Source organism: Ornithorhynchus anatinus, chromosome 13 (assembly GCF_004115215.2).
Source record: "Ornithorhynchus anatinus isolate Pmale09 chromosome 13, mOrnAna1.pri.v4, whole genome shotgun sequence".
Lineage (NCBI taxonomy): Eukaryota > Metazoa > Chordata > Mammalia > Monotremata > Ornithorhynchidae > Ornithorhynchus > Ornithorhynchus anatinus.
This window is the reverse complement of record NC_041740.1, coordinates 36,781,242-36,808,970: the sequence shown is the minus strand read 5'-3', so window position 1 is coordinate 36,808,970 and position 27,729 is coordinate 36,781,242. Positions and strand designations below refer to the sequence as shown.

Here is a 27,729-nt window from a genome sequence, read left to right as displayed (position 1 = left end):
ACCATCTAGCACAGTGCATGGCACATAGTAAACGCTTGACACACACTACAATTATTACGATTAATAAAACTGTGCCCCAACCCCATAGGGGTGAGCCGGGCTGAGGTCAAAGCACCTTTGGGATTCATTCATTCAATCATACTTATTGAGCGTTTCCTGTGGGCAGGGCACTGTACTAAGCGTTTGGAAAGTACAATGCAGCAATAAAGAGAGACGATCCCTGCTCACACGGGGTTTACAGTCTAGAAGGGGGAGACAGACCTCAAAACAAGTAAACAGGTAGACTGAAAGCTCGTTACGGGCAAGGAACGTGTGCCCTAACTGTAGTATAGTGCTTAGCACAGTGCTCTGCACACAGAGGGCACACTGCCCTCGCCTGGACCCAAACAGACCGCAGCGTGGCTCAGTGGCAAAAGCCCGGGCTTGGGAGTCAGAGGTCATGGGTTCTAATCCCGGCTCTGCCGCTTTTCAGCCGTGTGACCTTGGGCCAGTCACTTCACTTCTCTGGGCCTCAGTGACCTCATCTGTAAAATGGGGACTAAGCCTGGGAGCCCCACATGGGACAACCTGATCACTTTGCATCCCCCCCAGAGCTTAGAACAGTGCTTTGCACATAGGAAGCGTTTAAGAAATACCAACAGTAGTAGCAGTAGGCGCTCAATAAATACTATGGAACGAATGAACAAATCCCATCATTATCATTAGAGAAGCATTGTGGCTCAGTGGAAAGAGCATGGGCTTGGGAGTCAGAGGTCATGGGTTCGAATCCCGGCTCCGCCACTTGTCAGCTGTGGGACTGTGGGCAAGTCACTTCACTTCTCTGGGCCTCAGTTACCTCATCTGCAAAATGGGGATTAAAACCATGAGCCTCACGTGGGCCAACCTGATGATCCTGTATCTCCCCCAGCGCTTAGAACAGTGCTCTACACATAGAGAAGCAGCGTGGCTCAGTGGAAAGAGCCCGGGCTTGGCAGGCAGAGGTCATGGGTTCGAATCCCGGTTCCACCACTTGTCAGCTGGGTGCCGGTGGGCAAGTCACGTCACTTCTCTGTGCCTCAGTTCCCTCATCTGTAAAATGGGGATGAAGATTGTGAGCTTCACGTGGGGCAACCTGATTACCCTGTATGTACCCCAGCGCTTAGAACAGTGCTCTGCACATGGTAAGCGCTTAACAAATAGCAACATCATTACCGGTAGAGAGAGAAAGGCAGGCGCGCATGCGCAGAATGGGGGGCTGCACATGCGCAGAAGCGATGCAGGGCGGTGGACGGGCGCTCCCAATGAGGGGTTGCGGGGGGGGGAGGCGCGCACCTCTCCCAGCGCCCCCCGCGGCGTGGAGGAATGGTTTGCCCCGCCCACGTGATCCGCCTCCTGTCAATCAAGCGAAGGCCCAAGGCGGTCCTTTGGCCTGCAGCTGCAGCCGGGCGAGGGAGCTGGGCCTGGGGCTTGCCCTCGGCGGGTGCTGCCCACCGCCACGAGGTTTCGATTTGCACGGGGAGGAAGGGCAGGAGGGGGCAGTGGACTTCTGGACGTTTCTGAGTCGAAGGGGAGGGAGCTGGAGGGGCAGGCGAATCATGGCCGTGGGTAAGCGCTCCTTGTGTGCCAAGCAACTGTGCTGAGCGCCGGGCGGCGTGCGAGGTAATAATAATGTTGGTATTCGTTAAGCGCTTACTCTGTGCCAAGCACTGTTCTAAGCGCTGCGGGGGGATACAAGGTGATCAGGTTGGCCCTCGTGGGGCTCACAGTCTTAATCCCCATTTTACCGATGAGGGAACTGAGGCACAGAGAAGTGAAGTGACTTGCCTAAGGCCACACAGCTGACAAGTAGTGGAGGCAGGATTAGAACTCACAACCTCCGACTCACGCTGCTTCATTCATTATATAGTATTTATTGAGCGCTTACTATGTGCCGAGCACTGTACTAAGTGCTTGGAATGTACAATTCGGCAACAGTTAGAGAACATCCCTGCCCAATGACAGGCTCACCCCCTTTTTGCCGGCAAAGGGACTGAGTCGCAGAGAATAACAATAAGGACGATGGTGTTTTTTAAGCACTTACTATGTGCCAAGCATTGTTCCCAACCCTGGGGTAGACACAAAGTAATGAGGTTGTCCCACGTGGGGCTCACAGCTTTTATCCCCATCTGACAGATGAGATCACTGAGGCCCAGAGAAGTTAAATGGCTTGCCCAAAGTCACACATCTGACACACGGTGGAGGCGGGATTAGAACCCAGGACCTCTGACTCCCAAGCCTGGGCTCTTTCCACTGAGCCACGCCCTTCTCCTATGAAGTGATTTGCCCAAGGTCCCGCAGCAAGTGAGTGGCAAGAGTTGGGGTTCATTCATTCAGTCGTATTTATTAAGCGCTTACTGTGGGCAGAGCATTGTACCAGGCACTGTAATTGGTTCCTTGAAAATAGAGGGTCAAGTGGGCGAGTTCTAAGCAAAGTTGGGGTTTCCACTGTAAATAGTAAAAGCGCATTAATGCATCCCCAAAACCTTGGCAAAACAGTATAAGTATAGGAAAAACAGTGGTGGAAATCACTATACGTTTAGTTCCATGACCAAATTGCAATGTGAATAGATTCCAATAATGAAATGTTTTGCATTTGATTTTTTTGTGAACATAAGCACAATATTGCCTTCACCTGTAGAGCGTAAGCTCCTCATAGTCAGGGATTGTGACTGGCAACCTTATATTGTACTTTCCCAAGAGCTCAGTACAGTGCTCCGAACACAGTAAGCGCTCAATAAATGCCATTGATTGATTGATTAAAAGTGTAATCTATCTATTCAGCAAGCAGACACCCTGTGCTAACAGACGTGGTATTTCTTATGCTAAGTAAATATTTTCTAAGGTTAAGTAAAAATGGGATTTAATCACTCTATCAAATAGTTCAAAATACTTATTTTTATGGTATTTGTTAAGCACCTACTCTGAGTCAAGCACTGTTTCCAAGTGCTGAGGTAGATACATGTTATTCAGCCTGGACAATACAGGCTGGATACAGGCCCTCTCGGAGGGACAACAGATATTAAATCCCCATTTTGCAGTTGAGGAAACAGGCACAGAAAAGGTAGGTGACTTACCTGAGGTCACACAGCAATCAAGTGGCGGAGCTGGAGTTAGAACCTGGCTTCTTTGAGTCCCAGGCCTGGGTTTTATTCACTAGGCCACGTTACTTCCCTATTTAAAAGGGAGGGCAAGGTTAGTGTTTGAGCTGAAGAAAACTTTGCAGTGTTATCTGGAAGAGAGAGAGAGAACAAGCATTGGGAATACCAGCGTTAAAATTCAAAAGGACCATCTCTAAAATAAAATAAAGAAGGTTTTTTTTTATAAAAAAGATAGCTGTAATCGAAAGTCAATGATTATTGTCAAATCTCCATTCTTCTACTACAACCTTGGTTAACAAATCACCAAATTGCCTGGCTGGTGATCGTTTCTCCCCTTGCCCTGTCTGGCCTCTGGTAAGTGTGATGGAGTAGTGAAAATGACCAAAGATGGTCAGCACGAGAGAGAGGAGGAAGTAACCCCCCAAACTGGATCCTTCGATCCCTGAAATAATCAACCACTGAGTCTGGTCGCCTGCCTGACTTGGCAGTTACTTACATGTGCTTGATTTTCTGCTTCTTGTCATGTCATCAAACAGTGCGACCGTTTAAAAGAATCCACCTCACAGCAACTGACTGTCAAGACCTCTCCCGCTCCCAGGAAGGTTTATCTTCCCTGACCCAGCCCTTCAGTCAAAGACGGAGCAGCAGAGATCTGAACTGGGGACTCTACCCTAGCCCCAGAACCAAGAGGTGGAGTGAAGGTATGGCTTCCCCAAAGCTCCATTTCTCTGTAGAAGAGGAGGAGAGTTCCTTGGCCTGGTGTCTGTCTGCCCACCTGTAGACTGTAAGCTCACTGTGGGCAGGGAATGTCACTGTATATTGTTTTTTGTACTTTGCCACGTGCTTGCACACAGTAAACGCTCAATAAATACGATTGAATGATTGATACACACGGACTTTCTAGTCCAGATTAGCGCAGGGCTCTGCTCCAAAACAATTTGCCGTCCTGTTTCTCCTCCTACTTACAGTGTGGGCCCCAAGTGAGAGAGGGACCTGATTAACTTGTGTCTATCCCAGCACTCAAAACAGTGCCTGGCACCTAGTAAGCACTCAACAAATATCATAATATTTAAGCTGTTCTGAAAACGACACTAGTTCTTTCATTCAGCGGTTCACCCAGTTTTCCCATTGCACGGAGGCTGCGTTCTTATAAACACCTTTGGTAAGGAAAGCTTGCACGATAGGACTCTCTCCTCGTGACGTGGGAGTGGGAGCTGTTTCTGCAAAAACGCATCATGCCTGGCCCAAATGAGCCTGAGGTCCCGAATCCCCTAGTCACACTCTAGCTAAAACACAAACACGAGTTGTGGCAGAATGGAGTGTACTTACTGAAACCACCCTCTATGCCATTTAAATGCCACGCTTCTCAAATCGTCCTCAAAAGCCATGCCCGATTGGAGCCCTCTCTTTTAGAGAACTTTAAATTATAATGTTTGTGGTATTTCTTAAGCGCTTATTATATGCGAAGCACTGGCGTAGATAGTGTTCAGATCAGACAGAGTCCCTATCTCACATGGAGCCCACAGAGAGGAGGGAGAACGGATATCACATCCCTATTTTACAGATGAGGAAACTGAGGCACAGAGAAGTTAAGGGACCTGCCCAATGTCAGGGATCGGGCAAGCAGCAGAGCCGAGATTAGAACCCAGGTCTCTCGGTTCCCTGGCCTGTGTTCTTTCCACTAGGACACACTGCTTCAGTGAGGAACCATATAGAAGTCAATTGTTTCATAAGGCTTTATTTAATCCATTATCAACTGTATTTTTTTTAAACTTTGAAAATTCCTGTAAGGAGAATGGGTAGTCAAAAACTTGCCCTCAGGCTTGGGGGACGCGGGGTGGGGGTGGGGGGTGGCGAAGGCTCAGGTTTGAAGTCCTTCTGAAAAACCGCCTTTTGTTTTTCTTGTAAAAGGTATAAAATGAGGTTACTTTGCCCAAGGAGCAGGGCCCCATTAGCTACTGAGTTGGGTGGAAGGGTGGGAGTTTAAGGGCCGCTCTTTAAAAATGTGGAAGTTTTATACTGGGGAGAATATTAATAATCATTTGGCACCAGAAAGAGCAACGGAATTCCAAGTGCCCTGAGGTAGTGTTCCCTGGGCCATCTCAACTGGAAAAACTGGTATTCAATTGTTATGGTCACCTCTGATTAGGGGGAGAAGAAGTAAATTTCTTCTTGAAATGAAACAGCAACTTGTGGTTGTTTTTGTTCTCTCTTCCGCCTTTCTGTTTTTATCTCTTGCCTCCTGCGCAGGGCGGAGCTCTCAGAGACGTGTCTGGGACTGTTTCTCGGCCGCCCTCCCGCCAGGCTCCGAAGCCATGGCCGAAGCCCCCGCCGACCACGATGGCTCCCAGGAGGAGTCCGGCGACGTGCCGGTCTCTAGCTACGAGCCCCGGGACGGGAGATGCGGGGCCAGCCGGGGCGCCCCTGGACCCTCCGCGTCTTGCAGGAAGCGCTTCGCCACCTCTGGGGAAGGGATTGAGGGCCAGCCCTCAGGGCCTGACCAGTTGGGTGGGGCGGCTAAGAAAGCTCTAAGAGGCCCTGGGCTTCTGCCTCAGCCGGGGCCCGGGGAGATCCTGCAGGAACCCGAGAGCACCATCTCATGGCATCACCCGGGGCACGAGGCGATCCGACAGAAAGATGACTTCCCTTGTCACACTGCCAAGCAGCAGGAGATGAAGCAAGAAGACCCGGCTGACTCTTCCCACCTCTCCCCAAGATCCAGGGCCGCGAAGCGGGACGCTGGGGACTGGAGCCCCGACCCCATTCCCGACCCTTGTTTTGGACTCCTGGGCACCTCATCTTCCCAGGAGCCCCAGGGACACATTTCCAGTCTCCCCGACGAGATCCTGAGGAACATCTTTAGTTTCCTGCCCGTGAGGGACCTCTGCCGCAACCTGAGCCTCGTATGCCACCTCTGGAGGGAGATCATCAGCGATCCGCTGGTAAGCGGGGGGCCCGAGACGACTCGCGTCTTCAGCGTCGCCGGGGGTGCTCCACTGAGTGCAAAGTTCTGTACCAAGAGGCTGGGAAAGTACATGGAAAGCGAGACCACCGCTCCCTACCTTCCGGGAGCTTTGGATCCATGGGGGGTGGGCCACGTTTCACATAGGCCCAAGCAGCCCCTTCACCACTTTCGGGGCTGCATTCCGGAGCGTTGCCTGCTCCCTGGATTTCCAGCTGCCTGCTTTCAGCTCGGACTTTGTCCATTAGCCTGATCGTTCACCTGCCCCCAACAACCAGGGTCCAAGACCGACCTGCCTCCCCTGTGGTTGGGAGAACTCCCACTCCATCCCCATTCTGGAAACAAGGTGGAAACTTAAAAAATTTGAATTCTCTTATGTCAGGTGGGGGAAATCCCCAGAACCAGAGGCAGGGGCCCTGATCCAAAGGATTTGAAAAGAATAGCTAAGTCTTCTGATGATTGGCCTCAAGCTGTCCAGCACGCTCTTTCTTACTCATCTGGCCTCTTCACTTGTCAGCTCTGTGACTTTGGGCAAGTCACTTAACTTCTCTGTGCCTCAGTTCCCTCATCTGTAATATGGGATTGAGGCTGTGAGCCCCACCTGAGACAACTTGATAAATTTGTATCTCCCGCAGCTCTTAGAACAGCGCTTGGCACATAGTAAGCATTTAACAAGTACCATTGTTATTATTATTATTATTATTAATTGATTGCTCTTGTGCCTCATTGCCCTGCCACTAACGCTGCCAGGTTCATGACAGGGATGGTCCCAGAGGACAAAGGGGAGCTGCAGGCCAGGCATCTCACCTGATCTCCCAGCCTGCTCCTGGCCCGAGTTTGACTCTCCCTGCCAGCCGTTGAACCTTTAATTCCATCGTCCTGCAGTTCATCCCCTGGAAGAAGCTGTACCTCCAGTACCAGATGAACGAGGACCAGGCCATCCGCAAAGTGGACGGCATCCTGGCGAGCTGCGGGGTGTCCAAGCAGGAGAACTGCTGCCTGCTGAACCTCATACGGTCAGTTGCGTAGGTCTTCCGCGGGGGTTGGGGTAGGGGGATTCGGGTGGAAGGTCCTCCCCCGGAGCGCCAGCTGAAAGAAGACCACCGAGCCCCAGCCGCGTTCCCCGTGGTCTTTCTAACGGACCCCATGCTCTGCCCGCCCCACAGGTATTCAGCCACCTCTAAAGGGGTCCAGTGCCGAGACCCCGAAGCAGCCCTCATTTGCCTGAAGGACCACCCGCTCTTTCCCAAGGCGGAAGTCTGCCTGCAGAACCATCTGCCCGACCTGTACAATGGTGGCGGGGTATGTGGAGGGGTTGCTGGGAGCTGGAGAAGGCTGGGCTGGCCCGCTTCCTGAGGGAGAAATATTTCTTGGGGAAGGGCCAGACTACAGGAGCGGGTGTGAGGACGGGAGTTGTTCAATACATTTCTCTCCACAGACCGAAAGTTTCCAGCCTGTATTCTTGTCAGTTCACTGTGTCCTTGGGCAGTGGTAGGGGACCAGACACAGAGAGGTCACATAACTTCCCCGAGACTTCCCTTCAGAAGGACACTAGAGCTTGGACCTTCTGACTCCCAGACCTGTGGCTCTTTCCTCAAGCCAATGATCCCGAGGGCTGTTGGCCGCTCCAGCCTGCTGCTGTGGCGCAGAGGGCTTTCCCCACCTCTTCCAGGAGGAAATAAGGTGCAGGCAGCAGAGGGATGTACTCAGCGATCTCAGCAGAGGGGTGATCAGTCAGTCCTGTTGACCGACCAACTGTTGGCTGGTTGGCTGGAGGAAGATTAGCTTGTGTAATCGAAGTGGACACTCTGTGAGGAGCCCCCCAAGTTGGGATGCATGAGGGGGTGGACTGAGGGTGAACCTCCAGAGCATGATATTGCTCCATGATATTGGAGCAAGACGTGTGGCTCCAGGTCCAGCAGATGGAAAAAAGGAAGCCAAGGCTCTTTGTGGTGTAGCGGTAAAGTACAGGATGGGAGTTAGAAGGCCCAGGTTTTAGTCCCTGATCTGCCAGCGGCCTGCTGTGTGACCTTGGGCAAGTCACTTAACCGCCCTAGAACCTCGCTTTTCTCATCTGTAAAATGGAGCTAAAATGGACTGCGAGAGCTCCATATGGGACAAGGACTGTGTTTGAAGCAAATAAAACTTGTGTGGGATGGATGAGAATGGATGGTGTTCATTGACATCAAGATTGAAAAGAAGAAGAGGAAGGGGATCTGGTGAGCTGGCGCAAGGAAGTTATTCCCTACTTAGAGGCCAGTTGGGGCCGAGCGCACTGGGAGAAAACTTAGCTGGAACGTAGTATAGGCTGAAGGATATTGGGAGTCGAGTGCAGACAGGTGGAGGGGCAGGGCCAACCGAGGGAGGTATTTGAAGGCCTCAGTCAAGAAACTTGCACCTTATCCAGGAAGCATTATTGCTATCCTCCTCCTCACCCTCCTCTCTCTGACCTCCCGCCTTTCACAGGGGATCAACGTGTGGGCTTTGATGACTACAATCGTGCTCCTTTCCAGCAACATTAGCGACATCCAGGGCCTGCTGTCCTGCCTCGGGAGACCCGGCTCCAAGCTGTCCATGTCGGACATCACCGAGGCCATGTACTGCCTGGCCGTGCTGCTCTATGCCATGAGAGAGAAGGAAATTCACATCAGCAACAGGTGAGCCAAGCCTTAGGGAGAAGGAAAAGGAGACGGTGGAGTCAGATCTCAGGGTTTAAAGGGGTTAGAACCCGTCTCAGGGGCCCTACCAAGTGTAGGAGGGCTTCGAACAGGATGTCAGGCCTCGGGGAAGACACCCTTGGTTTGCCTTCTCTCTTCTCCAGATTCGTCGAAGGGATTCTAGAACATTATGAGGGAGATGGTCCATCTTAATCGTGTGACTGGCTCCTCTGGGAGAGGAGTGTGTTAGGCTTCTCCTTCACGGGGTTGGATGTGGGGACAATGCCCCCAAACCAGCCCCAGAGTGGAGAACCTCACAACTGGGTGAGGAAGCTCTGGTCCAGCATGGTGCGGTATTGGTGAACTGAGGCCTGGTTCGGAGGTCGCTGGTCCTCTACCCTCAACTGGTTACCGTTTCCACCAGGAGCCACCAAGGGGTAGCTGGCAACTGTGTCTTCCAAGACCCTGATGAAGATATGCCCCATCAGGGAGGCAGTTTGGCCTAGTGAAGAAAGCATCCACCTGCCTGCTGTGTGACCTTGGGCAAGTCACTTAACTTCTCTGGGCTTCGGTTTCCCTCATCTGTAAATTGGGAATTAAATACCTGTCAAGCAGTGTTATTTATTGAGTGCTTACTTTATGCTGGGCACCGTACAGAGCACTGTATTAAGCTTTAGGGAGAGGACAGTAGAAATGACAATCCCTGCCCTTTAAGAGCTTACAGTCTAGCGGAGGAGGCAGGCATCAAAATAAATTAAAGGAACCGAGTAGGCGGAAGTGCCCCAAGCGGGGAGTGAATACCTAAGTCCTTAGAGGTGGGACTAAGAGTATGGCTGATGCTTTATGGAGAGAAAATAAGATGGGATGGGAGTGGTGAGAGCTTAGGGAGGGTTTTGTAAAGGAGAAATTGTTTTAAAAGGGCTTTGAAGATGGGGAGAATGCTGGTCTGTTGGATATTTATAGGGAAGAATTCCAGGCAGGTTTCCCTCCTCCTTTGACTATGAGACCTGTATGGAGCAGAGACTGTGTCCTCCTGACTTTTGTATCTACCCCAGCGTTTGGTTTAGGGTTTGGCAATGGATTGCGCTTTATAAGTGCCACAATTATTATTCTTATTTATTGGATGTTGTAATTTGGGCAACACATTTCCAAATTCTTTCTCTTTCTCTCTTCCCTCCCCCTCCCCGCAGTTAGCCCTCCCAAAACCACTGATGCAGAGTAGAAAAGAGGCCAAGATTATTACCCTTGTTTTGCAGGGGATGGGAAGAAATGGAGTCACAGAAACATTAGGGGTTGTGAAAAAAACCCCAGTAGGTGTATAATTTTGTGCTGGACCGAGAATCAAAGTCACTCATTCCCTCAGGCTCCACTGCCCTCTTGCTTGAGTTTAGGTTATCTCACATCCTCAAGCTGAGGGGAGGACCTGGGCTGACAATTCATAGCCTTACCCCCATCTCTGCCCTCAAGAAGGTGTTCCTTGGAAACCCAAAATGTGTGATGTTGTTGGAAGATAATGAAGAGTTGAGCTCTAGCTGTGATACTTGCTGTCACCTGCCAGCTGATGGATGCCCCTTGATTTTTCTGCCCTTCCATTAGGTTTCATTACATCATCTCCTACTGCCTGCATCTTCTGGAGAATTCCAGCAGTCCTACTGGAGGGGTAAGACAGGAATCAGACCGCCAGGATGGGTAAATATTTTATTTTTGATTTCCTGTGCCCATCCGTGTTCTGGGAGTTCTTCTGAGTGGGTCAGAATTCACATGTGTAGCTTGTCCTTTTGGTTTCTATTTGGTTAGTGTTCCTCTCCCCAACCCCCCTGTTTTTGTTTCTCTCTTCTTAGTGCTAGGAGGGCCATCCAGCTGACTCATGAACAGCAGCAGATTCTGAACCACAGAATTGTGCCCGGCCAGGTGGTGAAAATCATGGCATTTGCAGGTAAGAGAGAGCTCACACCGAGTTGTGGTTTTAATTAATACCACATGAGGAGGCAGTGCAGCCTAGTGGGAAGTCCCCCGTTCCAGTCCCTGCTCTGCCCCTGGCTGCAGTGTGATCCTGAGCAAGTCACTTTATGTCTCTGTGACTCAGTTTTCTCATCTGTAAAATGGGAATAATAGACCGCGACCCACCTCTAGGACAGGGACTGGGTCCGATCTCATAACCTTGTATCTTCCCCAGCGCCTAGCTCATAGTAAGGGCTTAAGAATGCCTTAATTGTGTTGTTACTATCACTAACAGTATTTATGAAGCCATTACTGTGTGCAGTGTTGGGGAAGAATACATGAGTGAGAATTAGACCACAGAATTGGTCCCTGGCCCTCAAGGGATCTCCCTCTGGGTGGGAGAGGGGACTGAGGACAGATACGTGAAGAAATAAAACAGCACAAACACTAAGGCAGCATAAGACAAGGACAAATACAGACATGAAAAGAAAAAAACAGGAGGGTACTGTGGCTAGAGGAGCAGAGTTTTGGGGTCCTCGTGGCTCAGTCTCTAACAGTGACAGCGTGGTATCTGCCACAGCCACCGGAGCCTTCTCCACATTCCGTATTTTGTGGAAGCCTCACGCCATGGCTGTCTGCATCTTTCCTGCGGCGATGGCACAAGGCAGGATGGGAACAGGGCCCCGGAGTGACACGAAGCGGGGCCAGCTCACGTTAGCAGTGAAGCAGCACGGCTGTGCGGTGGGTGGGAGGCTGAGGAGGCTGCTGTCAGGTGAGGGAGATCCCGGCAGCATCGGCGCTGGGCTCTCTTTCCTGTGCCTGGAAGATAGAGGACCATAGGAGTGAGGTTTGTAGTCTTTGGGGCACCAGCCCATTGCCCTGGGGGCAGCCCGACCCAGCAACTCTTGGCCTTTGGGAGGGCATAGTCAGAAGGAGCGGTCTTCCAACCTCACTGTCAGCTTCCAGCCACCTCCAGCTAAATCTCCAGGGTCAGGCCCCCAAGGGGATTCAGTTTCCTCCCCTTCTGGAAATCCTCGCATCCCCCATCCATCCTAGATCTCTGGCGGCCTCCTCTCGGCCCTGAAGTCAGGCAGGCCCTGCTCATGGAAACCAGACTTGCCAGGGAGAAGCCAACGACATTCTCTTTCCAGTTTCCCTGTGTCCTGAGCTCCTCAGGTGCCTGCCTCGGTGGACGTTGGTCTTCGCCATCAGTGATATTTATTAAGTGCCCACTGTGTGTGGAGGGAAGGGCGGCCTGAGAGGAGGGCTGAGTACGATTGAGGAACCCTTGTGGAGCTTTTCTAGAATCCCCAGAAGCTGTTGTTAAGGGGCCATTGATTGTTCCCTTTGATAACTGCCCCAGCGGTTTAGACAGTCTCACTACTTGAGAGAGCCCACAATGGTCAGACAGTTTAATTCATTAGTTTCTGAAACTGGTCAATTGAATAACTGTAATAACAACTGTGCTTTTTCTTAAACATGTATTATTATTATTATTATTGTCACTGTTATTGGTATTGGTATTATTCTCATCCACCAAACACTGGGAAAGATCCAGGATAATCAGATCAGGCCCAATCCCTGCCCTGCATGGGCCTCACAGTCTAAGGGGAAGAGAGAACAAGTATTTAATCACCATTACACAGATGAAGAAACTGAGGCACTGAGAGGTTAAATGACTAGCCCAGGCTCACTCAATAGGCAAGTGGCAGAGGCAGATTAGAACTCAGGTCTTCCGACTGCCAGGCCCATGTTCTTTCCACTAGTACATGCTGCTTCTCAGATCACACTGCCCAGGTGAGATTTATGGAACGGGAGGCAGACTAGATTTGAGGGGGAACCAAACCTTCTGGGGTTTGTCCTAGTCACGTGGACATTTAACCTTTCCTCTTTGTGCTTTCAGGTACTGGGAAGACTTCGACCCTGGTCAAGTACGCTGAGAAGTGGTCAGATACCAAGTTCCTTTACGTCGCATTTAACAAATCTGTCATAGATCAGGCCAAAAGGGTCTTCCCCAAGAACGTCACCTGCAAAACCTTTCATTCCATGGCCTACCAACAGTTCGGATGGAAGTGAGTGTGATCCTCATCTCTACTGATCCCGTCAATGATTCGTGCTGTACTTTGACCAGAGAGAGCATTTTCTCGGTTTTGGATCTTTCTCCACAACAACTTTGGGAGGCAGGTGGAGCCTCCGTCCCAGTGCAGGCACAGAGGGGTTAAATGGTTTGGCTCCTTCAATCAATCAGTGGTATTTGTTGAGTACTTACTGTATAGTCTCCGGGGAAGGGAGGACAGGTATTTAATCCCCATTAAAGATGAGGAAACTGGAGGTAAAGTTAAGTGACTTGCCCAGATTCACACAGCAGACAAGTGCGGAGCTGGGATTAGAAGGACCTGGCGTTTTTGACCTCACTTTACCCGGGTATTTTCTGAACCCTGGAGTTGTTGTTATCATTACTGTCGTTGATAAGTATATAATTATAATATATTTACAATAGTAATAATATTAATTGCAGTATTTAATTGCTTATGTGCTTATTACCAAGCAGTGAGATAGAAACCATTTAATCAGAGTTGATTGGGAAATCTGCCTACGCAAGTGGATCTCGTTAAAGGGAAATCCTCAAAAGATCCTTTTTTTCTGGCTTCCTGTTAGATGGATTGCAGCCCAAGAGCATCCAGGAACAAACTTTGTAACAGCTGAAGGAACCAGTATGGGAGGTTTTATTTTCTGGGGTTTAGGTGGAGAGAGATAAATAAAATTATTCAACTGGGCTGCCAGAATTTCATGGCAGGAGCACTGTTGTTATAAAGAGGTCTTGGTGCATTTGTTTTGTGAAATGAATGGATCAATCAGTGATGTTTAATGAGTGTTTACTGCAGAATACTGTACTAGCGCTTGGGAGAGGACAATATGGCAGAGTTTTTGGAGGGATCATATCTACAGATTCTAGTATATTTTTTCCAAGCACAGTAAGGACTTAATAAATACCACTGATTGATTGATTGAATGTTTGAATGTGCCTGGCCTTAACTGTGAGTGGGCCCTCTTCCCTTGACTCCCAAGCAGATTCATAATTCCTAATAATAATAATAGTAATTACAGTGTTTGCTAAGCATTTACTAGACTGTACCTTCTAGACTGTAAGCCTGTTGTGGACAGGGGATCGTCTCTTTATTGCTGAACTGTACTTTCCAAGTGCTTAATAGAGTGCTCGGCACACAGTAAGTGCTCAATAAATACAATTGAATGACTACATTTACTTTGTGTTAAACACCGTGCCTAGCACTGGGGAAGGTACAGTGCAGTCAGATCAGTCAGTGATATTAATTGAGTGCTTGCTTACTGTGTGAAGAGCACTGTACTAAGCACTTGGGAAATTATAAATACAACAGAGTTGGTAAACACGTTCCCTGCCGACAAGGAGCTTAGAGTCTAGAAGGGGAGATAGACATTAAATTATAACTGGGTACATAAGTGCCATGAGGCAGAGAGTGGGGCGAATAAAAGGTGCAAATCTAAGTACAGAGGTGGCATAGAAGAGAAAGGGAGTAGAGTTTAATCGAGGAAGGCGTCTTGGAGGAGATGTGCTTTTAATAGGGCTTTGCTCGGGTTTATTCTATAGGGGAAATACCGATCCTCTCTTCCTCCCCACCCAGTCCAAGTGCCCTGTAGATTAGAGAATGGCATAGTGGATAGAGCACAGGCCTGGGAGTCATTAGGTCATGGGTTCTAATCCCAGCCTCGCCGTTTGTCTGCTGTGTGACCCTTGGGACGTTACTTAACTATTCTGGGCCTCATTTACCTCATCTGCAGAATGGGGATTAAGATTGTGAGCCCCAACTGAGAAAGGGACTGTGTCCCACATGATTAGGTCTGTCTACTCCAGCGCTTAAAACAGCTCTTAGCAAATACCATTATTATTATTATGACCCAAACCAGACCTGAGCCCTTCTAGCCTAGAGATCCACCCCCCAGAGGTGCTCCAGCTACCCAGAACGAATCGTCTTCTGGGAGTGTGAGGAGGGCATATGCCAGGTTGGCATCCCAGGTTCCTGGGTTGGGAGCTCCCCACTGAAGCCCCGACCCAAAGAGCCTCACCTTGTTCTCTTGCTTTGGCCCCCACCCGGGTATGAGGTCTTGGATGTACATTCCAGATTCCAGGAGAAGAAGAAACTGGGTTTCAAGCAGACGGCCTACTCCGTTAACTTCGTCCTGACCAAGAAAAATGCCGGAGTCACGAGAGCCAAGCTTGTGTGTGACACCTTAGGGAACTTCTTCTCCTCAGCAGACGACAGCCTGACATTAGAGCACGTGCCCATCTGGTGGAAGAACAATCAAGGGCAGAGGGTCATGGTTGAGCACTCGGAAAAGCTGGTGAGTGTCCAGCCGGGGAGGGTGCCACGACCTTGGGGGATCCAAACTTTGTGGTCCTAAGCCGGGCATGGCCCTGGGCTCAAACCGATGATGGTTGTATCCCTTGGACTTTGCTTGTTTCCTAGAACGCTGTGGAAGAAGCCCATAAGATCTGGAAGAACATGCAGAGTCTGAGTAAATGCAGAGAAGAGGCTTATAAAATGACCCATGATGGTGAGCGAGTGACCAAGGTCAAGGATCTTCTAGAATAGGATAAAAGTGTCCCCATCTGGTCGATATTTGGGATCTGATTTGGTTGGTCTCTTTTCAATCAATCAATCAGTCAATGTTGTTTATTGATTTTTTTTTAGGCTATCTGAAGCTCTGGCAACTTAGCAAGCCTCATCTTACCAGATATGGTGCCATCTTCATTGATGAGGCCCAGGACTGCACACCAGGTAATGAAACTCATTCCCAAGACTGCACATCTGAAGTCCATAGAGCAGCCTTCCCTATGCAACAGTGCCAAATTAGATTAAATTGGTGTGACTCAGCTGCCTCTGTGATGTTTTTGTCCTGCTAGTCACAGAGTTTATTGGGTGGTTATTTGGGAATCATGAACGTAGTAAATATGAATTCATTCTTGCTGATTGTCAGCAAGGCCAAGAACAAGTGGTGGTGGTGTGGAGGAAAGGATGTTAATTGTGTTTGTTCTAACATCTGGGAGGCATAGGCTGATGGAAGCCCTGGATGTAGGAGGAAGGGATTTGGGGGGCTAAATTTTTTATGCTCATACAAAAAAGTTAAAATAATGACGATCTACACAAACTTTAATGGACTGGGACTTGCAGACAGCAGAGCTGGAATTTGAACCCAGGTCCTCAAACTCCCAGACCTATGCTGTTTCTTCCAAGTCGCACTGTTTATAATTCCAACATTGCCACTGGTCAGTTGTAGGACTGTGGGAAAATCACTTAATTGCCACAGTAGTGGCAGTATTAGCCCATATTGAGCATTCACTGGGTGTAATTCATTGTACTAAGCGGTTGGGAGAGAACCAAAGAAGCTCCACAAGGAGCGTACAACACAGGTAAAAAGACGTAGAAAAATAGGTACCGAGCAATCAAATAATCAAGTGTACTACTGTATATGCGTAAGTGCTGAGGAGAGGTATGAATAAATGCATAAATGCTAGAAAGAGCTGAGGGGTTTGTATGCCTGGAAGTCATTTGGAGATGGCTTGTTGAAGGAGACAGGATTTTAGAAGCGTTTGACCATGGGGAGAGTCGTGGTCTGTCAGGTTAGGGGAGGGAGAGAGTTCCAAGCTGGAGAAGCACTATGAGTGAGGGTTGGGGAGGGGTTGGAGAGTCAAGAACGAAGTACTGTTAAAAAGTTAGCTTGAGAGGAGTGAAGAGAGTGAGGTGGGGCCTAGCACCTACTGCGTGCTGGGGTAAATACAAGCTGATCAGGTTGGACGCAGTCCATCTCCCACCTAAAGCTTAATCCTTATTTTACAGATGAGAGAACTGAGGCACAGAGAAGTTGAGTGACTTGCCCAAGGTCACACAGCAAAGTGACAGAGCCAGACTTAGATCTTGTACTTACCCCAGTGCTTAATAAATACCATCACTGGTTGAGTTAAAACCAAGTAAAAACTTGATACTTAGGTTACTTTAACTAATGAGACTTAAAATATGTCGTCTTCTCGTTTATGAGGTATCCATTTTGGGTTTGTGGATTTGTGGTTCTCTGACGTTCTCTGTCTCTTTTTCTCCTGCAGTCATCCTGGACATAGTGCTGTCCCAGCAGGCTGGGAAAATCTTTGTGGGGGACCCTCACCAACAGATTTACTCTTTCCGGGGGGCTGTCAATGCCCTCCTTCAAGTGCCACACACTCATCTCTTCTATCTCACTCAGGTTAGGTGGCTCTCCCTCTCTGGTGGGTAGGGATTGTATCTACTGACCCTATTACTGTACTCTTCCAACCACTTAGTACAGTGCTCTGCACTCTGTAAATGTCCAATAAAGATCATCGATTGATTGATTTCACCCAATTCAGGTGGCTCTTCCCTTCCTAAAATATGCACTCCTCAAGGGTAGGACTCATGCCTTCCAACTGTATTGTATTGTACTCTCCCAGGCACTTAGGACAGTGTTCTCCCCACAGTAAGTGCTCAGTAGTTAACTGATTGATTATGTCACTTAGAAGAACCAATATTCTGCCCCCAAGTTGAACCCTGACCCTGTAAGAGAAATAAAAACTCAAGCTTGGAATTTAAAAACCTGAAGCCACCGGCCTCAAAACTCATCCTTCCTCCCTCCTGCTCCTTTTTTTTTTTCTTTCTCCACTGGGGACAGATTGCCTGTAGCCCTGGTGTGGTAGAACCTGAGAGTTCAGAGAAACATCTGCATCTCGGTTTACCTGGGTTCAGTCCCTGGTGGTGTGGGGCAGGGCATCTGTCAATCTCCCCCCAGCCCAAAGTTGCGCACTCAGGAGCGGATTGTATTTAATGGTTATTGTGGCTTATTTTGCAGTTGAATGAAGTCGTGTATTTGGATTTGCACCCTTTATTTACCCCTTCCTCAGCCCCACAGCACTTATGTACATATCCCTAATTTATTAATATTAATGTCTGTCTTTCCGTCTAGACTATAAACTCTTTATGGGCAGGAGTGGGTCTACCAACTCTATTATACTGTACCTCTCCCAAGCACTTATTACAGTGCTCTGCACACAGTAACCACTCAATAAGTATGATTGATTGAACTGTGCAGCAGGCCGTAGAATGCTCCAGCTAATTCCTTTCTCGTTTGACTTTTTTCCCCTAATAGAGTTTCCGGTTTGGGGTCGAAATCGCCTACGTGGGAGCCACGATACTAGATGTCTGCAAGAAAGTGAGAAATACGATTTTGGTTGGTGGAAATCAAGAGAGTAAGACTTTTAGTTGCCCCAGGCTCCCGGGCCTTCTTCCTTGTTTAGACTCGTCTCCAGATTGGGTCATCTTTTTCTGCTTTTTCTTTCTGAAGGCGGCATCAGGGGCGACGCAAAGGGGCAAGTGGCCTTGTTATCACGGACGAATACCATTGTGTTTGACGAAGCGGTACGGCTGACCAACGGGGACCAACCTGCCAAGATTTATTTTGTTGGGGTGAGAACAAAATTCTGCTGATCACTTCAGACCCTGAAGCTTTCCCAGTTACCCTGTCTCCCCAAACTCCCATCCTGATAATAGTCATACTAACTGTAGTACTTGTTGAGCCCTTACTGAGTTCCAACCACTGGGCTGAGTGTTGGGGTAGATAATCGGGTCTGACACAGTCCCTGAGGAGGAGGGAGAACAGGGATTGAATTCTCATTTCCCAAATGAGAAACTGAGGTATGGAGAAGTTAAGTGTCTTGCCCAAAGTCCTACATCAGGCAATTGGCAGAGTTGGAATTAGAACCCAGGTCCTCTAAGCCCTAGACCTGTGCTCTTTCCACGAGGCCTTGCACAGGGAATAGGTCCCCTGTATATTTTGTTCTTCCCAAGTGCTCAATATAGTGTATTGATGGATACTCAATAAATGCTATTATTAATAATAGTAATAATTATTCTTATTACTACCATCACTCTGCGTCCCCTGACAGCTTCATTTCTATGAACCCACTTTGGTTTCAGGGAATTAAGTCATTTGGATTGGACAGAATTATTGATATTTGGATTCTTCTTCAGCCAGAAGAGGCACGAAAGAAGCGTGAGTATTCTTGGCCCTCTATTTCCAGCTGGTGTGGGGGTGGGTAGAGGGATGGGGGATAGAGCAAGAAAGGGGAGTAATAATAATAATAATAATTGTGTTTTTAGTCGAGTGCTTACAATGTTCCAAGCATTGTACTAAGCACTAGGGTAGATACAAAATAATCAGGTCCCACGTGGGGTTCACAGTCTAAGCAGGAGAACAGGTATCGAATCTCCATTTTGCCGATGAGGGAACTGAGACCCAGAGAAGTTAAGTGACTTGCCCAAAGTCACACAGCAGGTAAATGGTGGAGCCAGGATTAGAACCCAGGTCCTCTAACTCTCAGGTCTATGCTCCTTCCACCAGGCCATGCTGCAGAGAATGTTTCATTATTTGTGGCATGTGGCCACTTGATTCGTTCTCCTTCTTCAGAAAGGTGGGGCCAGCAGGGCTGTGAAACTTGTCCCAAGAAGCTTAGGGAAGCTGGCAGTTGCTTCTGGGCCCTCAGGCTGACTTCCCCGTGACGGCGCCCCACCCTTCTCCATCTCCTCATGCTGCCTCACACCTTAGAAACTCCCCAGTGGTCCCTTCCCCAGCTCAATACCGCAGTCCTGCACCAGGTAGGTCCGGTGAAATGGGACCATGACTCAAAGCTGAGGGAATGCCAAAAACTACCGCATGTAATTAGTCAGTATCTCAGAATTTATCAAGCTGTCTATACTCTGCACGTAAAAGAGTACAGTAGAATGAGTAGACAGGATCTTTGCCCTCAAGGAGTTTACAGTCTAGCAGGAGAGACAGACACTAAAATCAGTTTCAGGTAGGAGGAAGCAATAGAGCACGAAGATGTGGGCATAAGTGCTTCAGTCGGAGAGGAGGAGTATACAACTGTTTAGATAGCACGGTGGCAGTTGGAAGGGAATAGTGTGGGGAAATGGGAGGTTAATCCAGAGATTGATTTTAAAAGGATAATTTCAGCCTTGTAGAGTAGTAGCCATTAGGCACTTAGTTTGTGCAGAAAACTATTTTAAACGCTAGGAAAGAATGCCCCAGGTGGGATTAAAATCCTCAAGGAGCTCAGAATCTGAAAATAAAAGAGAGGAGAGAGGACGTGTGGAATAGAAATAGATTGGTTTACTACGTGGAAATCCAGGTGTCGGAGCTGACTCGGGTGAGCGCTTAGAGGTGTTCCAGGATCAACCCACACTGATTGCTCGAGAGGGGGATTGGCAGAGTTGGCTGGCCTGCATTGGTTTTCCCTCCAAGGAGTTCTCTAGTTTCCCACAGTGGAGGGGCCACTTCCTCAAACCATCCCCAGTTCCATCAATTTCCAAGCACGGCCCCTACATCCGCTAGACCTCTGAGTAATGCTCCTTTCCTAAATGTTTAGATCTTCTTTCCTCCAAAGAATCCAAATTGCTTTCACATACACTATGGTGTTACAATGATGAAAATTAAAATACATATGGCATTTATGAAGCACTTTGCGGGAAGCTGCTAGGGTAGCTACAAGGTTGTGAGATTAGACACGGACATTGTCCCACTTGGGGCTGACGATCTATCTCATTTATCTCTGTGAGATAGCTAGGTGGCAGATATGAGCTAGGCATAATTATTGGATTTAGAAAACTGAAGTGCAGAGAGAAGAAGTGTGCTGCAGTAGAGTTGAGACTAATTTCCAGACTCCCTCACTTTCACTGGACAAGCTAGCGAACGGGTAACTTGGGCTGCCCCATCTTATTGCAGCTGTTGACATCAATCAAACAATATTTATTGAGCTCTTACTGTGTTCAGAGCACTGTACTAAGCGCTTGACATGATAGCCTGGGGGTGTGTCTCGGCCCTGCTCTCTAGATAACCTCATCATCCAGGACAGCTTCATCAGGAGATGGGCACAGCAAGACGGCTACGGAAACTTCAAGAGGTACGCGGCCAATGCCGAGGACAAGGAGCTGGAAGCAAAAATTGCCATAGTTGAAAAGTACAACTTCCAAATCCCAGAGCTGGTGAAAACGATAGAACGCCACCATGTAAATGACCCGACTTTTGCAGGTAAAGGATCCCGGAAGCCCCTTTCCCACCCTGCCCTCTCACCGTCACGGTCGGCAGCAAGCAAGGGAATAGTAATCTTCAGCCTCTTCCTCAGAATTGTACCCCTGGGCTCTCTACCCAAGACTGACTTTTTCTTTATGATATTTATTAATTGCTTACTATGTGCCAGGAACTGTACTAAGTGCAATCTTAGTACAATCGAATCAGGTTGGACACAATCCGTGTCCCTCATGGGGCTCGCAGTCTTAATCCCCATTTTACAAATGAGGTAACTGAAGCGCAGAGGAGTTAAGTGATTTACCCAAGGTCACCCAGCAGCCAAGTGGCAGAGATGGGATTAGAACCCAGGTCCTTCTGACTCCCAGGTCGGTGCTCTATCCACTAGGCCATGCCTAAATAATAACAGTAATCATAAGTCAGTCTGGTATGTGAGCGCTTGCTGTGTGCTGAGCCCTACATTAAGTGCTTGGGAGAGGGTAATACAACAGAGTTGGTAGACGTGTTCCTTGGTAAACTTGTTCCTAATAATAATAGTAAAAATTGGCGTTTGCTAAACGCTTACTGGGTGCCAAGCACTGTACTAAGCACTGGGGGAGATACAAGTTAATCAGTTCGGACACATCCCTGTTCCACTGGCAGCTCAAAGTCTGAGCAGGAGGGAGAACAGGTGTTTACATTTGACATGAGGAAATGGGGATCTAGAGAAGTTGTGACTTGCCCAGAGTGACATAGCAGGCAAATGACGGAGCCAGGATTAGAACGGTGGTCCTCTGACTCTGCCCACTTTGGGGGTCTCACATTGCATTTCTGTCCTCCTTCTAGAGTACATTCTGGGCACCGTGTTCAAAGCCAAAGGCTTGGAATTCGACACCGTGCAGATTTCAGATGATTTTGTGAAAGTTCCCTGCGCCAGGCACAACCTCAGTCAGCTGCCTCAGTTCAGAATCGGTAAGAAACGGAGAGAGACATGGCCGGGTGACCCTGTCACCTCAGGAGTGAAAAATGGGGCACTGAGGGTGGGGAGAAAGAGAGGATGGTTCTGCCCTCTCGGCATAAAGAATGTCGGGCTGGGGAGAAAGTTCCCTCAAGCAGCAGTGGAAATGAGCCCCCCAAAGGCTGCTGGCCCCAAAGGAGCATCTACTGTGACTTCTCCCTGTGAAAAGTACAAAAGGATTAAAAGTCAAATGCTTTACCCTTCACCTGTCAGGCACCTTTCTCAGCTAAGGTGAGGGGTTATTTGTTGGGGCTTTGCTAAAGAGCAAATGATCACCTGGCCTCTCAGCACCAAATATCTTTTTTCTGTTTTGATTCTGTTATAAAACCCAAGGGAAGTTCCAACTTGGAAAACAAAAAGATCTGACTCGAGGGGCTCAGACAAGAGATTGAGACCTCTGCTCACATTGAGCTGGTGTCCCATTTCCTGCCCGCCACTTTGATATTGTCAGTAGCCATCTATCTGCCTGATTGAACATTTCCCATTTAGAAGCAGATCCAGAAATGGAAGGGTGATCCTCGAGGCCAAGTCTTATCCTGTAGAATCAATCAGTCATAGTTATTGAGTGCATACTATGTGCAGAACACTATAGTAAGTCCTTGGGAGAATTCAGTACAACAGAATTAGCAAACACTTTCCCTGCCCATAAAGAGCATAGAGTCTAGGCGGGGAGACAGACATTAATATGAATAAATAATTTGCAATATGTAATTTAAAGGTAGGTACCTAAGTGCTGTGGGGTTGGGGAGAATATCAAATGTCCAAAGGTCACATATTGAAGCACATAGGCAGCCCAGAAAGGAGAGCGAGCTGGGGAAAAGAGGCCTTATTTGGGGAAAGCCCCTTGGAGGAGATGTGCCCTTAGTAATGCCTTGAAGATGGAGAGAGTAGTGGTCTGGAGTATATGAGGGGGAAGAGTTTGATTTTGAAGGGAAATCTCTAAATACTAAGCAAATTGAAAGTGTGTGTGCCTCTGACTAGGTGAATCAGTCAATCAACCAAATTTTTTGAGCACTTACCATGTGCAGAGCACTGTATTAAGGACTTAGGAGAGTACAAAATAGAAGCAGCCTGGCCTAGTGGATCGAGTATGGGCCTGGGAGTCAGAATGTCTGTTCTAATCCCAGCTCCACCAGTTGTCTGCTGTGTGACCTTAGGCAAGTCACTTCACTTCTCTGGGCGTCAGTTACCTCATCTATGAAATGGAGATTGAGACTGTGAGCCTCACGTGGGACATGGACTGTTCCCAAACTGATTAACTTGCCTGTACCCCAGCGCTTAGTCCAGTGTCTAGAACACAGTTAAGTGCTTAACAAATACCATTAAAAAAAAATAAAAAACACAGTTGGTAGGCACATTTCCTGCCCACATGTAGAGAGTTTTACCGGCCAGCCATTAGAGGGCACTTCTGACTCCCCTTCCTGACAACCTCGCTTATTTTCCAGTTCCTGTAGATAATCAGAAGCTCGGCCACTAAGAAACTGGAGGCTCCTTTCTGTGGATGAATCGGACCTCTGTAGATTTCCTCTTCGGGGCATCCCGAAGAATTAATGTCTCATGTCGCTCTGGTTAAGTTCTGGCTGCAGAGGAATTGGGCAGCTACTCATGCAGCTGGGGTGGGGAAACTGGCTTTCAGGATTTCTACAGATTGGAGAGAAAAGGATAGCAGCTCTTCCCCATGGGGTCACTCCCTCGCTAGACTTTCTTCTCCTCCTCTCCTTCGCTCCTACCCCCCCCAACTGCTCTCAGACCCACCCTTCCTAACGCCCATCAATTTCAGAAAGTTCAGCTGTCCAGGACGGATGTTCTGGGAATAGCCAGTTTGGGGGCAGTGAATGGTTATTGGCCTGGGAGGAGGATTTGGAAAACCCATGCTCTCGTCCACCCATCTGCCCAAACGGCCAGGCCGATTTTTTTCTCCCCTGGGAAATTGACCGTGTCGGGTACTCTCCTTAGGTCACTTTCCTGATGATGAATGGAATCTGTTGTACGTGGCAGTGACTCGTGCTAAGAAGCGTCTCATCATGACCAAGACGATAGAGAACATTTTAACACTGGCTGGGGTAAGAGAATTGGGCATTAACTTGGCAACCTTTCTCCGTTTCCTTAGAAGGCATGTGGGCTGGGGAATCACTCTGCCTAAAGCCTTGGAGGGCCAGATTTCCTAGAGAACCAGGTGCAATTCATTAAAGTCTTCTTACCTGAAGAAATCAAATGGAACGTCTGCAAGAAGCAGCATGTTTCCACACTTGAAGCATGATCTGAGGAAACCAGAGATTGAGGCTCAGCCTCGAGTCACTTCACCTCTCTGCCTGGATTGAGTCTGGGTGAGCGGGGCTTGGCTCAGCCCAGCCGTCTTCCCCTCCATTTTGGGTTTCGGGCAGTGGTTCCAGTCAAGAGCGAAGAATCTGGTGCGGGCACAAGTCCCCGTGGGCTCCATGTCCCAACGGCCCCCCAGAGACGCCCATGATTAGCCCCACCCTTAAATTGGAAATAAGACCAGACAGATACAGGCCCTCCATGGGCCAACCCAAACAGGTTTTCGAGTTCCTGTGCTGCAGTCCCTTGCCCGACTGTGGCTTAGGAGCCGAAAGCTGGCTGGTCCCAGACACCTTGCACACGTGAAGAGCTGAGGCCATCTCTCACAGTGCCCGGAGGAGGGAAGGACCCAGAGAGGCCAAGTCTGAGGCGACATGCCATTGATTGATTGAGGCCGTATCCCCGGGAGATGATAGTTGGTCATCTGACGAGAGTTTGCCCACTGTTCGGGGAACTCCCAGCCCTGACTCTTGCCCGAGGAAAGCCCGAGAGCCATAGCAGCAGCTAGAGAATCTCTGTTCGTCTGCAAGTAGAGGAGTCGCCAGATTAGTTTAGCAAACCCCCAGTTTTCGTGAAACCCCAATTACGTGGGGTCTCCTCCTCCCAATCACACACCCCATGCTCAGAGCCTCAGGCTTCTTAACTGTAAAATGATCTCATACTTCATCTTGAAGTATCCACAGACATGGCATCAAGCAGGCAATCAGCAGTACTTAGCACTTAGTCTGTGCAAAGCACTGTAGGAAGCAGTTGATCAAGTACAGAGGGAGCTGGAGAAATGGAATACCTAAGGTAATTTCCAAAACTCATTTAGCCAATGGTTCAATTTCCCCGCCATACACCAAATCATTTTTTTTCCTTTTTTCTGATTGAAGTTTTCCCTCTTCTCCCTGGCAAAAAAAGGTGCCAGTAGGCAGTTCAGGGCTGAAATCAATCAATCAGTGGTATTATTGAATGCTTCCTGTGTACAGAGCACTGTACTAAGCGACTGGGCGAGTCCAATTCAATGGAGTTGGAAGAAGTGATCCCTGCCCACAAGAAGCTAGAGGAGCTACATCTTGGAGGAGGCAGCAGGAGGGGAATCCCAGGGCCAGGATAACCATACTCTGGATTCCTACCTGAGCGGAAATGGTGAGGGGATGAACGAGAGAATTTGGGCTGGGAAGCCCATGACGCATCCTGACGGGAAGCGGGAGGCGTCACTGCTGCGACTTTGCTTTTCCCAGGAATACTTCCTGCAAGCGGAGCTGACCAGCGACATCTTGAAGGCCGGTGGGGCTCCGTGCTGTGTGGAACAGTGCCACAATTCTGTGTCCGAGGCATCCGTGCTCACCATGAGGAAGCTCTCCATCACTTACGTACGTAGCCCATCATCGCTACCGGGAAGCATGAGCTCTGGGTCCGGTTCCCGGTCCTGCCTGGAGCTGGCTAGTGTGGGCGAAGACTGCACTCAGAGTGCTGAATTTGCTGCACCCCAGCCTGCCTGCTCTCTCATCACCCTTGGGTGCCCCGGGTGAAATATGCCAGGCAGGGACCGGGGAGTGCGAGTGGCGTGGCATGGTGCCAATCCCTATCTCAATAAGCAATTCCCCTGGGCAGATTCTTGGTCCTGAGATTGTGGGACTGAAGCTTGGCCATCGAACCTGACTTGAGACTCTAAGGACGCTGGGCACTGTGCTAAGCGCTGGGGCAGAGACGAGATAGTCCCTATCCCCCGTGGGGCTGACAGTTGAGAAGTAGGGAGAGCTGGTATTTTATCCCCCATTTGATAGGGAAGGAAAAGAAAGCAGAGAGATTGCAACTATTGCCTAAGGACCCACAGCAGGTGCAAGGTGGAGCTGGGATTAGAATCTGGGTCTCCTGACTCCTGGATGTTTATATAGCCCTTCAGCTTTCGGTTTGAGTCCAAGGCCATGGGCTCCCCTTGAGGGCCCTGTGGCTGGGCACCACTCAGCTACTAGGTTGGAGCCAAGGCTGTTTCCCTTTGTCCTCCTCAGGCTCAGTATTCTGGGTTCTGCTGCTTCAGCCCCAGCCTGACCAGTGTTGGCTGAATTTTGGCGGGTGGAATCCATCCAAACGTCAACCTGATGGTGATGATATGCATCAAAGACCAGCTCAGGGACCACACTTGCCATCTCTCCCGAGCCCAGGAGCCACTCTTCCTTGACCTCTCTCTCTTTATTTTCCCACCTCTAAGGCACTGCCAACTCCTACTGCTTTCCCTTTTCCCCCATTCTCTAGAGAAGTCGTGGTAGAACAGGTGGGGTGGAGGGTGAGGGTGGTGCCCAAGAGAATTGGAAAGACACAACTGTCATTAAATACCCCCAGCCCAACCTCAGCTGTCTGTACCAAATCTGTTTAGCAGTCTCTTACTTGAGCCACTTTAGAGGGCGGTGGCTCGTTGTTCTGTCGGTCAATTTGGCAACTCTGCATTCAGAGAAAAGGAAATAGGGTCATGGTAGTTTCATTTTGGGAAGTCAATCACTCGGTGACAATCAGACAGTGTTGCCCAATGTATTCCCTCAGCCTCAGTCGGGCCATGCCTCCCCCAGGGGGGTTTGAGCATCCAGGGGTCTAGGCACAGTCCACTCTCAGTTATCTGGTTTCAAGGATCAGCCAGGGCGTGGATAAGTGAAATATGCAGATCATTCACAATCCTCATTGGATCCAGTGGCCTCACCCTCCTTCCGCACTAGCCCTTTTCATTCGGATGAGGAGCCAGAAGGGTGGGCTGGAGTTTCATTTCAGTTGTGGTATTCATTGAGTGTCCACTTGATACAGGGCACTGTACCAGGTGCTTGGGAAATAGAGATTAAGTAACCCATTCCCTGCCCACAAGGAACCCTGGCTCTAACGGGGGAGGTAGTCATACAGGGGCCAACGGGAGGAGGGAGACAAGCGGCCTGGAGAAACAGCACATGGCAAGGCCAGTGCCTGGGTTGTCCCGACCACTAATCCTGCCAGGGCTGGGCGCCATATGGCTGCCCAGCTAAGCCTGTTGGAACAGCAGTCGGGTCAGCGCCTTAGCGGTACTTCCTGTTTGAGTAATCCTGTTTTTTCTTGTCCTTTTCCTTTCCCGGCTCCCCTCTCCCTTCCCCACTGCGGGGTCCCAGAGCGACAAGAAGGAGGACAAGGGCGGTTTCCTCTGCCCTGCCTGCGTGGAGCAGCGTGTGGGGCCCCTGACGTTCCTGACGGCCTCCCCGGAGCTTGTGAACTCCTTGGTGCACACGGTGGAGGCAGTGGTGCTGCCCGAGCACGATGCCTGGCTCTTTGACATCTTCTGATGGCCAGGTGACCTTGCCCTGGTCCACCTGCTGCTCTCTGCTCTCTCTCCCGCCCCAGGTGGGCGGTGGGTGTGAGTGGGAGGGCAGCATCACTGTAGGATTCTGTGAATCCTAGGTCGCCTACCTAGTATTTCTCCCGGGACCAGAGAAATCAACAAAGGACTGGTGAAAAAGAAGGGCGGTTTCTCCCGCTTGCTTTTGACGGTCCTTTGGAGTCCTTCAGGTGTGAGGTGAGGGCGGGCTCAGAATGTTTTACTACTGTTTTATATTATGTGATATTGTTCCTTTGGAATGCACTCATGAAATAGACTGGGGAGATTGGACTGTG

At 49.3% G+C, this 27,729-nt stretch overlaps 1 protein-coding gene across 1 annotated transcript; it reads left to right on the top strand.

Moving 5' to 3' along the window:
* The first annotated feature begins 1,412 nt into the window (after window positions 1-1,412).
* Window positions 1,413-27,729, top strand: FBH1 (F-box DNA helicase 1). Its single transcript, XM_001516052.5, has 21 exons — window positions 1,413-1,584; window positions 3,653-3,817; window positions 5,367-6,058; window positions 6,964-7,094; window positions 7,245-7,380; window positions 8,545-8,735; window positions 10,332-10,424; window positions 10,577-10,671; window positions 12,580-12,748; window positions 14,837-15,056; window positions 15,182-15,269; window positions 15,407-15,493; window positions 16,816-16,952; window positions 17,868-17,967; window positions 18,063-18,184; window positions 18,695-18,770; window positions 20,607-20,804; window positions 21,627-21,752; window positions 23,755-23,861; window positions 25,344-25,475; window positions 27,231-27,729. The coding sequence occupies exons 1-21, from the start codon at window positions 1,575-1,577 to the stop codon at window positions 27,399-27,401; spliced, it is 3,246 nt and encodes a 1,081-aa protein (XP_001516102.4). The 5' UTR covers window positions 1,413-1,574; the 3' UTR covers window positions 27,402-27,729.

What these genes read in the sequence shown, in the direction of transcription:
- FBH1 (XM_001516052.5), top strand. An exon ending in GAAAATCATGGCATTTGCAG is followed by an intron (nt 10,672 to 12,579) that starts GTAAGAGAGAGC and finishes TTGTGCTTTCAG; the next exon opens with GTACTGGGAAGACTTCGACC. An exon ending in ACATTTTAACACTGGCTGGG is followed by an intron (nt 23,862 to 25,343) that starts GTAAGAGAATTG and finishes TGCTTTTCCCAG; the next exon opens with GAATACTTCCTGCAAGCGGA.